The following is a 12,112-nucleotide window of genomic DNA, read 5'->3' as shown; positions in this document are numbered from 1 at the left end:
AGAGGGGTCCCCTGTGGATGAATAACCAGAACTATTAAAAATCACATCTTCAACTGATTTTCTCCAGGATTCTGCATGAGACTCAGATTTATCCAATCTCTTACTCATATGATTCACACTATCACGTAATTCTTTCACCCATTCAGGCTCGAGGTGTGCCGGCAGCACCACCACATTACAACTCTGTGTCCCTATTATGGCTCCACCAGGGGAAGAGCTCCCTGCCTCAGACATGTCACACACGTGCACAGACACTCCGGGGCTTATAGGGGATAGACCCACAGTAAAATATGTCAGAAGGACACAGAAAGGATTAGCCAGTTCACAACTCAGAGCCAATATAAAATCCCTGTGTAATCTAAAATGTCCACAGAGACCTGTAGCGCTTTTATAATGTCCGTAGTGGAGGAGGACCAGCGTTTCTTCTCCTGCAGCCTGTGTGGAGAAAATGGTGCTGAGCAGTGTGCTGGCTGACTGAAGAGGAAGCCCCGCCCCCGTAATGGCGCGTTTCTCCTCAGAAATTTCAACACTATTTTTATAGTGGCGGGGGCTAGGATTGCCTCAGCATCTTATGTCCCCTTTTAGCCAGTTTTGAGTAGGTTTCATGCTGCCCAGCCCCCCCGCACCCGTACCCTGCTATGCCTGTGTAATGGGTAGCATGGTGCATGGCTGTGCGGTACCTTTTAGCCATCACGATGACTGAAGATCCTCTCTTCTGTACACTCACCTGTCTTCTGACTTCTGGCTCTGTTAGGGGGGTGATGGCGTGCTGTGGGAGTGAGCACATAGCCGCAGCTAGTGTTCAGTACCCTTCAGGAGCTAATGGTGTCCTGTCAGCAAGAAGCAGAGCCATGGAACTATTTAGGAAGTTGGTTCCTACTTCTTCCCCCTGAGTCCCATGAAGCAGGGAGACTGTTGCCAGCAGCCTCAGTGAAAATAAAAAACCTAACAAAGTCTTTTTAGTGAAACTCAGTAGAGCTCCACTAGAGTGCGACCAGTCTGCCTGGGCACATTTTCTAAACTGAGGTCTGGAGGAGGGGCATAGAGGGAGGAGCCAGTTCACACTCTGAAAAAGTCTTAAAGTGCCCATGGCTCCTGCGGAACCGTCTATACCCCATGGTACTGAAGTGGACCCCAGCATCGTCTAGGGCGTATGAGAAAACACTTTATTCAGTGGTACAGTCCCTCATGGACACACGAGTGGTAGTACAGGTGCCTCTGGCACAGAGAGGCAGGAGGTATTATTCACCGCTGTTTCTAGTCCCGAAACCGAATGGGTCCTCCCGGCCCATTCTCAACCTCAAGTCCTTGAACAAGTTTGTGAGGGTCTCCAAGTTTCGTATGGAGACTCTACGCTCTATTGTTCTGGCCTTGGTACCTGGGGATTATATGGTCTCCCTGCACATACAGCATGCTTACCTGCATATTCCTATAGCAATGTCGCATCAGCAAAACCTGAGGTTTGCGGTTGGCAACCTCCATTACCAATTTAGAGCGTTACCTTTTGGTTTGACCATGGCCCCGCGCGTCTTCACCAAGGTTATGACGGCTGTTCTCTGCCATCAAGGGGTCGGGATCCTCCCGTATCTGGACGACCTGCTGATCCTGGCAAATTCCCCAGTACTTCTTCTACGCCATCGGGATCTGACTATCCAGTTTCTGCAAGCCCACGGGTGGCTCATCAACTGGAAGAAATCTTCCCTGGTCCCTACTCAGAGCATGGTGCACCTGGAAGCATTGTTGGACATTCACAACTAGCGGCTGTTCTTGTCTCAGGAGAAGTTCCTGAAGCTTCGGGACAGGATTTGATGTTTCCTATCTCATCTGCAAGTGCCGATACATTCGGCGATGCAAGTGCTAGGTCTCATGGTGTCGGCTTTCGACATGGTGGAGTACGCTCAATTCCACTTCCGCCCTCTGCAGAATCTGATTCTTGCCAAGTGGGTCGGCCTACCTCACCGGATCAGGTCTCACATGATCGCCTTGTATCCGGAGGTCCGTCTGTCGCTGAGCTGGTTGCTTCAGGACCAACGATTGAGCAGGGGTCGTCCCTTCTGGATCTCCAACTGGGTCCTCCTGATGACTGATGCCAGTCTGAGTGGTTGGGGCCCGGTGTTGGAGCAACACTCCCTTCAGGGTCGGTGGACCAGGGAGGAGTCTCTTCTCCCGATCAACATTCTGGAGTTGCGGGCAGTGTTCAATGCTCTGAAACTGGCCCAGCATGTGGTACAGAACAGGCCGTTCAAGTACAGTCGGACAACGCCACCACAGTGGTGTACATCAATCATCAAGGTGGCACTCGAAGCCGCATGGCATTGAGGGAAGTATCACGGATTCTTCAGTGGGCGGAACGCCATCTGCCAGCCATATCGGCAGTGTTCATTCCGGGGCTCCTAAACTGGGAAGCGGACTTTCTCAGTCGTCGGGACGTACACGCCGGAGAGTGGAGCCTCCATCCAGAAGTGTTTCAACTCCTCGTGGACAGGTGGGGCCTTCCAGATGTGGACCTGATGGCATCTCGACACAATCACAAGGTTCCGGTCTTCGGAGCAAGGACAAGGGATCCTCATGCAGCATTCGTGGACGCACTGGAAATTCCATGGAACTTTCAGCTGCCATACGTGTTCCCTCTGGTGTCACTTCTGCCCAGAGTGATAAGGAAGTTCAAGCAGGAAGGAGGAGTCCTGCTTCTACTTCTGATCGCTCCCGCTTGGCCCAGACGGCATTGGTTCTCAAACCTTCAGGGTCTCTCGATTAGAGCGTCCTCTTCTACTTCCACAGCACCCACATCTTCTCGTTCAGGGCCCCTGTGTATATCCGGATTCAGCCCGGTTGGCTTTGACGGCGTGGCTCTTGAAGCTTCTGTCTTGAGGGCGAAACGATTTTCTGAGGTGGTTATTCAAACCATGTTGAAGGCCTGGAAACCGGCTTCCTCTCGTATTTACCATAGGGTCTGGAATTCTTACTTTGCTTGGTGCGCATCTAACAATCATGACGCTTACAAGTTTAGTACGGCCAAACTTTTGGCCTTTCTACAACAGGGCCTGGACTTGGGCCTTCGTCTGGCTTCCCTCAAGGTTCGTATTTCTGCCTTGTCGGTTTGGTTCCAGAAAAAAATTGCAACTTTACCTGATGTGCATACGTTCACTCAGGGGGTGTTGCAGAATTAACCTCCTTATGTCCCGCCTGTGGCTCCTTGGGACTTGTCGGTGGTTCTGGAGGCGTTGCAAGGGTCTCCGTTTGAGCCTCTTGAATCTGCAGACCTTAAGTGGCTTGCTCTTAAGGTATTGTTTCTGCTGGCTATTGCCTCTGCTAGACGGGTGTCTGATTTGGGTGCCTTGTCTTGTAGGTCACCATATCTGATTTTTCACCGTGATCGGGAGGTTCTTCGAACACGTCCCGGGTATTTACCTAAGGTGGTGTCTTCTTTCCACCTTAATCAGGAGATCGTGGTTCCGGCCTTTGCCTCTCCTGAATTGTCTTCCAAAGAGCGGTCTTTGGATGTGGTATGGGCTCTCCGTATCTATGTGAAGAGAACTGCTTCCCTTCGGAAGTCTGATTCTCTCTTTGTACTGTTTGGTTTTCACAAACGTGGCTGGCCTGCTCACAAGCAGACCCTGGCCAGATGGATTAGAATGGTGATTGCACATGCTTATGTAGAGGCTGGCCTTCCAGCTCCAACTACCATTAAGGCCCATTCTACTCGGTCTATTGGACCTTCTTGGGCGGCCCGCCATGGTGCGACCCTTGAACAATTTTGCAAGGCAGCTACGTGGTCCTCAGTGAACACGTTCATAAGGTTCTATGCCTTCGATACTACCGCCTCCCAGGATGCTTCCTTTGGACGCTGGGTTCTTGTGCTCGCTACAGTGCGTCCCCTCCGATAAGGAACTGCTTTAGGACATCCCTAATGTCATTCCCTGTGGAGCCCAGTGTACCCCGCTGCAGAAAATGAGATTTATGGTAAGAACTTACCGTTGTTAAATCTTTCTGTGAGGTACACTGGGCTCCACAGGGCGCCCACCCTTTTGGGTTGGTAAGGCATTAGCCGCTGACACTCACGACAGGAGAAGGTATGTGGTGTATGTGGCTTCTAGCAGTTGTCGTCTCTTACCTGCTACTGCATTGGACTGGTTAACCAAAACTGAGCTCCTGTGCACGGAGGCGGGGTTATAGAGGTGGCGGCGCTATGCATTCTGGGAACAGTCGGAGCTTTTAGCCTGTTGGTGCCTCGGATCAAGATCCTACTCTGCACCCCAATGTCATTCCCTTTGGAGCCCAGTGTACCTCGCAGAAAGAGATTTAACAACGGTAAGTTCTTACCATAAATCTCGTTATACAATGTACTCATTTGCTGTGTGTCTCTTGCAGATGGAGCCAGTAACAGGAATACCCCAGAGAGATGTCCCCGTCCTCTTTATTCCCAGGATCACACACAAGAGAATCACAGTGTCCCACAGGAGGGTCAGGTAGGTGGGATTTAGGGTCTTCCAAAATACCATGACTTTTCACTATATGATCTGTAGAGAAGCTGTGTCTTATTTACTGGAATGCTTCTACTTAATGTGAATTCATGAAATCAACCATTTTTTAACGGTTATTTTATTTTGTGGGTTGCATAGGATAGAGGTCTGGCTGATAATGTAGAACATATGGAGCCAGAAGAAAAGACGTATATGAGGGATGATCAGCAGTGTAAGGGGGAGGAAATCCCTACAGATATCTGCACAGGTGAGTGATAGACACCTATTACAATTTCCTCATTAGTCTATATTGTATCTGCTCATATTATACTCCTGCTCTCCCCCTCACATCATGTCACTGTGTGTGCTACCAGCCCAGAGATCTGACCAGTCTCCTCACTACACTCTCTGGTGTATCTCACATCAGGAACTATCAGCCCCTATTATACTCCTGCTCTCCCCCTCACATCATGTCATTGTGTGTTACCAGCCCAGAGATCTAGCTAGTCTCTTCCCTGTGCTCTAAGGGCCGAATTCAGAGTTGATCGCAGCAGCAAATTTGTTAGCAGTTGGGCAAAACCATGTGCACTGGAGTGGGGTGCACATATAACATGTGAAGAGAGAGTTAGATTTGGGTGGGGTGTGTTCAAACTGAAATCTAAATTGCAATGTAAAAATAAAGCAGCCAGTATTTACCCTGCACAGAAACATTATAACTCTCCCAAATCTAACTCTCTCTGCACATGTTACATCTGCCACACCTCTAGTGCACGTGGTTTTGCCCAGCTGCTAACAAATTTGCTGCTGCAATCAACTCTGAATTACCCCCTAAATACACATATGCCCCATTTGCTACAGAATCATTGTATGCACACACACAAAGCTATAACCACACACTCATTCTTGCATAGTCCTTCCACCAGTGTTTGTCTGAAAATAATGATTCAGTCTAAAATAGTAATGTGACTGACAGGGCGACTGTGCCACCTGAATTTTACCAGTGGGACATAGGGGGTGATTCAGACCTGATCGTAGATGTGCTAAATGTAGCACATCTACGATCAGCTTCCCTGACACGAGGGGGGACACCCAGCACAGGGCTAGTCCGCCCCGCATGTCAGTCCCTGCCCTGCCGCACAAGTACAAAAGCATCGCACAGCGGCAATGCTTTTGTACTGTAGCAGTAGCTCCCAGCCAGCGCAACTCCTGCGCGCTGACAGGGAGCTACCTGTCGCTGTGAGGGTTGCAGCGGTTGCATGTGAAGTCACGCAACCGTTGGGCCCGCCCCCTCCCACCCAGCAACCACCTATGCCTGTCAATCTGGCATAGGCGATCGCTAGCCTAAGACAGCCGTCGGCTGTCTGGCATGCGCCGGTGCACGAGCAGTTCACAGCGATACGATCTGAATGACCCCCACATAGAGGCTCTTCCTTTTGTCATTTGCTACCTTTGTGCTCACATGGTGGACTTTGAGTAGTGGCTAGAACATGCTGCTAGTTATCTCACAGCTACTGGGCTTTTACGTCTCCAGTGTGTGCGTGTGAAGTGACTGTTTGCAGAGAGTTCTTGGCTTATGTGGCGTCCTGTCCCATGATACTAACTGGGAACTGTTACTCACCAATGTCTGCAAGTCACCGTGGCTGCGTCTGTTCAGTCTACTTGGTAATAATGTTGTGTTGTATTTTAAGACTCTCTTTGCAGCAAGATTCATTTTTGTTGTACATTTAGACTTGTATTATTATCATCATCCATTATTGATAAGGAGCCTTACAAAGTTCAGAAACTGAATGAACAAACAAGAAAACCGTGACTTACAGAACATTGCTGTATCGGCGGTTATAATACTCAAATGAGCAGCAGTGTGGCAGAACCTAAGTGTTAATGCCATTGTGGGAGGTAGATGATGGTATAACGGAAGGTGAAGCGCATAATGGAAGAGAGCCCTACTTATGAGAGCTTACATTCTAAAGGGGAAGGGAAGGGAGATAGGGGTGACGCAGGTAGGGATACAGTGAGCATGGAACAGTGGGTTAGGATAAGAGCTGGAAGGCTTTGATGAAGAAGTGGGTCTTGAGAGCTAGCTAGTTTAAAGCTTTGTAGAGAGGTGGAGAGTTAGAGAGAGTTCCAGATGTAGGGAGCAGCACAAGCCAAATCTTGGAGGTGGGAGGAAGTAATCAGTTGGGAGGAGAGTTGGCATTCATTTATGTAGTGAAGTGGGAGTGTGAAGAAAGATAAGGTCAGAGATGTAAGTAGGAGAGGATTGGGTGATGGCTTTGTTAGCAAGTGTGAGAAGTTTGAATTGAGGAAGGGGAGTCCGTGTTGGGATTGTTGCAGAGGGGTGGCAGATGTACATTTGGAGAGGAAGATAATCGGGCAGCAGCATTGAGGACAGATTGGAGAGAGATCAGAGACGGGGAGGCAGGTAAAAGGAGGTTACAGTAGTCCAATCTGGAAATGATGAGTGAGTGGATGAGGGTCTTATTTGCCTCCAGAGTGTGAGAGTCTGATCCTGGAGATATTTCTGAGATGAAAACAGCAGGACTGCGACAGGTACTGAATGTGTTGTTTTAAGGAAAGGGAGATATCGAGGATAACTACAAAACAGTGCACTTGCAGACTTCAGAAGATAGAGGTGCTGTCAATATATAAATTGTGAGAGGTGACGTTATTCAGGAGGGTATGAAGATGATCAGCTCATTCTTAGACATGCTAAGTCTAAAAGTGCTGGGACATCCAGGAATAAAAACTAAAAAGGCAGTCGGAGATACGAGTGAGGAACAGGGAGAGGTCAAGGTGGAGAGGTAAATCTGAGTGTTGTTAGCAAAGAGAGGATATTGGAGGCTAAAAGAGTGGATGAACTTGCCTAAATAGGACATATAGCAGGGCTGGCCAAACCAGTCCTCGAGATCTACCAACAGTACACATTTTCCAGACCACCTAGCTGGTGCACAGGTGTAGTCATTACTAATTAAGATGTGCTGCATTCATTCCTAACTGACAATTCTACAGATCTCCAGGAGGCCTGGAAAACATGAACTGTTGGTAGATCTCGAGGACCGGTTAGGCCAGCCCTGATATATAGGGAGGGAATAGAAGAGGTCCAAGAGCAGAGAAATTTGGGGGACACCTACTAGCAGAGTAAAGTATGGAGGAGGTGGAGTCAGGAAACAGAGAAGGAATGGTCAGAGAGGTAGGAGGACAGCCAGAAGAGGGCTGTATCATGCACACCGAGGGAGTGAAGGATTTGAGGGGGAGAGAGTTGTCCAGTGTCAAAAACAGGAGAAGAATGAGCAGAGAGTAGTGGCCCTTGGCAGCCAAGAGGTCATTCCTGACTCTAGGGAAAACCATTTCGGTGTAGTGGAGAGGCCAAGAACTGTACTGTACTGAAATGAATCAAGAAAGGAGTGGGAGGAAAGAAATGTGGTTGCAGACAATAAGTTCAAGGAGTTTGAATGCAGATGGGGAGAGAGATGGGGTGGTAATTAGAGAATGTGTCAGGACCAAGGGTGGGTTGTTTTTTGAGAATGGAGGAGACAAGGGCATGCTTGAATGAAGAGGGAACAGTGCCTGATGAGAGGGAGTGATTGTAGAGATAGGCAAGATGGAAACGGGAACAGGAGAGGTAGCGAAAGATGCAGGAGGGGATGGGATCAATGGGGGAGGTGGAGCGGGGGAGCCAGATGAGGGCCTACACTCCTCTCCAGATACTGGAGAGTAAAGTCAGATTTGGTCAAATGGATGGGGAGTGGTAGGCTGGGAAAAGTGGAGATGGGAAGTGACGTCCTGACATATGCAGTCAATTTTAAAAATTAAGTAGGTGGCAGAGAGTGAAGAGAGGGCAAAGCAGGGAGTTGAATGTGGCAAAGAGATGGGGGTTGGAAGACTGGGAGGAGATAAGGATCTTGAAATATGACACTAGGTTGAGAGCATACATTTGAATTTTAGGAAGTATGCATTGGAGCGTGGTTTTCTCCACTGTCACTCTGTGGTTTGCGTTCACAGTTGCAGGTATCTGGTGCACTTGAAATGTCAAGGTTGAGGTGTGAGTAGAGACCACTGGAGCAGTCAAGAGCAGAAGGGTAATACTGCATAGTGTCAGGGCAGGGGAGAGAAGCAAGTCAAGCAGAGAGGATTAGGATACAGTGTGGATAGCCTCAAGGTTACACTTGGTGATGCTAGCCTTAGCAGGCAGAGGTGGAGAACGAGTGAGGGTTAAGTTAAAAGCGAGAACTTGATGGTAAGAGAGAGAGAATGGGGAATTGGTGAAATCAGAAATATCACAATGGTGAGTGAAACCCAGAAAAAGTGAGTGTCTTCTCCCATGAGAAGATCCCCTGTCAGACCTGCGTGTAAGGCCGAAAGATGCCGCTGATGACCCGTGGGCAGAGCCGGCCCTAGGCATAGGCAAACTAGGCAAATGCCTAGGGCATTTGGTATGCTTAGGGGCACCAGCAGCTCCTGCTGATTAAAATGATATGCGACATGCCTATATTCTGTGTGTAACTGAGGCTGTATCTGCATACGAAATGCTACGTTGTAGTGTATTCCTGGAAATCACTGTAATATAGCATTTTGTATGCAGATACAGCCGCAGTTGCACACAGAATATAGGCATGCTGCATATCATTTTAATCAGCAGAAGCTGCTTGTGCATCCTAGCCACATAGTAATGCAAATAAGACACATTTTCATAAACAATAGGTGCCCCAATGTTAGCAGAGCTGTCAGCTGACCCATGCCAGGCATGTCCTTCAGAACTAGCGGCGGTGTTAGGGGGCACCAGCCAAAATATTGCCTAGGGTATCATATTGGTTAGGGCGGGCTCTGCCCGTGGGAGCACGCATCGTTAGCGACATAGTGGGTTCACACTAGATGATCTGCCCAATATGTCGGTCCGATTCGCCGGATTGGGCGACATTCATCTAACGTGTACCCAGCTTTAGACATGTTAAGTTTAAGAGTGCGGAGACATCCGTGAACATTTGCTCCACAGTGTAAACAATTGTCTATTTTGATACATTTGTTTCCAGTAGTTGGATGCACCAGCAGGAATACCTCGGAAGGACATCTCATAGTGTCTCCAGATGGTCAAATAGAAGATAAGAACATCAGACAGGATTCTCCAGGAGAAAACCCTATTACCCTAAATATGCATCCAGCACTTCATGGTCTGGTTATATCATCTGAACCCTGTACTCATGAGGAATGTTCTGATAAATCAGATCTTGCTACACACAGAATAGATCATTATGGTGATACAATATTATCCTGTTCTGAATCTGGTAAAAGTTCTATATGTAAGTCTGTTTTTGTTCAACAGCAAAGAACTCGCACAGGTGAGAAGCCATTTTCATGTTCTGAGTGTGGGAACTCCTTTGCAAATAAATCAGATCTTGTTAGACATCAGAAAATTCACACATGTGAGAAACCATATTCATGCTCTGAGTGTGGGAAATGTTTTAAGCAGAAATCACATCTTATTCGACATCAAAGAAGTCACACAGGTGAGAAACCATTTCCATGCTCTGAGTGTTGGAACTCCTTTGCAAATAAATCATGTCTTGTCAGACATCACAGAATTCACACAGGTGAGAAACCATATTCTTGCTCTGACTGTGGGAAATGTTTTACATGGAAATCAGAGATGGTTGTGCATCAGAGAATTCACACCGGTGAGCAGCCTTTTACATGTAATGAGTGTGAAAAATGTTTTACACAGAAAACAAATCTTGTTATACATCAGAGAAGTCACACAGGTGAGAAACCATATTCATGTTCTGAGTGTGGGAAATGTTTTACACAGAAATCAAGTCTTGTTATACATCAGAGACGTCACACAGATGAGAAGCCATTTTCTTGTTTTTGGTGCGAGAAATGTTTTCGACACAAATCACAACTGCTTAGACATCAGAGTACTCACACAGGAAAAATGCAATTTAAATTAATGGATATACATGAAACGGGTGCATCTATACTAGATATTGAAAAAGCTGTGCATATAATAATGTAAATAATAAAGTTAGGAGTGAATGTGATTATAAGGCAAATAATCCAAGGTATATTGATATCACTGAGTTTTTTTTTTTCAATAAATGTTTATTGATTAAAGGTAAGAACATATTATAGCGAGTAATAGAAGACAGCGTTTACAATTCAAATATCAATAAGTCCATTTGATACAAGCAATGACTGTTTACGAACTTAACATGGTCTGCTGTTGGGGAGCTCCCTGACTAGAGCCTTATCTGAAATTCAAGGCCGCTTCAGGCCATTCTAGGTGCTAGCTGTCTCAATAAAACATTTCCAAATTTTAAAACCGTTCAAGAAAACAAAACAGAAGAGTATAGGGTGGAAAGTAAGATGAGAAAAAAAGAAAAAAGGAAAAGGGAGGGGTTAGAGAGTCTGAGAAGAGGGGGGAAAAGGGGGGGGGAGGTCACAGCGAATCTTCCGTGTCTAGTCTGGTCGGGGGTCTGAGGTGTATGTTTCCAGTTTCAGTAGTTCCCAAGAGGACAGCGGGGGAGCCCAGGTAGGGGACCAAGGTAAATGGTCTAGGTCATTACAGCAATGTCGAGTAAGCTTGTGAGGCCTTAAATTCGAGCCAAGGGGACCAAGTAGTCGTAAACCTTTGGTTCGTCTCCGGTGTCACCCGCAATTCCTCCATAGTCATATACCAATCTATTCTGGTGACCCACTCCCTCACGGTAGGAGGGTTAGTCGATCGCCAGTGAACCGGAATGACCGCTTTAGCTGCGCTATTAAGAAACTTTAATAGAGATTTTTTTTATACGTTGACAGGGGCCATGAAGTACAGTTGAGAAGCCAGAAAGTAGGCTCCGAAGGAAACCCTGAGTCCACTAACAATTTTGAAATTTCTATAACCTTGTCCCAAAAGAGACGAAGTTCGGGGCAGCTCCACCAGATATGCATCGGGGAGCCCGGATGGTTGTTACATCTCCAGCATGCATCTGGTACATTGGGAAACATTTTAGCTAATGTTTGGGGACACCTATACCAACGAGATAAGACTTTAAAATGCGTCTCGAGGACCGAATAACTAGAGGAGCTGGCAAAGGTGGCCTGAAAGCTCTTCTCCCAGTCCTCCTCCGACAAGTCTATCTGCACATCATGGCCCCAGTCTCTAGCATATTTGGGTAGATCTGGGAATTTATTCTCTATCAGTATTCTATAGCACCTTGAGAGGAAGTGTGGTGGGCGAGAAGGCTCCAGGCAGAGGCTCTCAAAAGCTGTTAATGATCTACTCAGGCTCGGGCGTATAGCGCTCCCCATGGCAAAATGTTTTAATTGGAGATATTTCCAGATCTCTGAAGGCGAAAGGTCCCACTTGGATTGCATTAAGGGGAAAGGGGCCATCTCTCCACGCTCCACCAGCCCACCAACACGTGTCGCCCCCGCCCTTTTCCAAGAGTCGAATCCCTGGCCTGAGGCAGCCGGTGGGAAATCTGGGTTATTGAACAGTGGGGTCAGAGGGGAGTATTTAGAAGATATATGTGGTAGTACCCTAAGTCTGCCCCAGCGTGTAAGTGTAGGGCCTATAGTAGGATGGTCTACATGTGGCAGCCTTGAGCGCCAGGGGTAGTATGCAATAGGGGCAGGCATCACTGTTCCCTCGATATGAACCCACTGTTTTA

The 12,112-nt window shown here is 47.5% G+C and overlaps 1 protein-coding gene across 1 annotated transcript in view; it reads left to right on the top strand.

Moving 5' to 3' along the window:
* Positions 1-10,814, top strand: part of LOC134983092 (zinc finger protein 300-like) — a 73,812-nt gene extending 62,998 nt beyond the window's left edge. Inside the window, exons 7-9 of the mRNA XM_063948789.1 lie at positions 4,372-4,469; positions 4,623-4,731; positions 9,494-10,814. Coding sequence (XP_063804859.1) covers positions 4,372-4,469; positions 4,623-4,731; positions 9,494-10,473 — 1,187 coding nt within the window. The 3' untranslated portion in view covers positions 10,474-10,814. The remainder of the gene's footprint in view (positions 1-4,371; positions 4,470-4,622; positions 4,732-9,493) is intronic.
* Positions 10,815-12,112: the final 1,298 nt, after the last annotated feature.

Source organism: Pseudophryne corroboree (assembly GCF_028390025.1).
Source record: "Pseudophryne corroboree isolate aPseCor3 chromosome 3 unlocalized genomic scaffold, aPseCor3.hap2 SUPER_3_unloc_1, whole genome shotgun sequence".
NCBI classification, from domain to species: domain Eukaryota; kingdom Metazoa; phylum Chordata; class Amphibia; order Anura; family Myobatrachidae; genus Pseudophryne; species Pseudophryne corroboree.
This window is presented reverse-complemented; position numbering and strand designations above follow the sequence as displayed.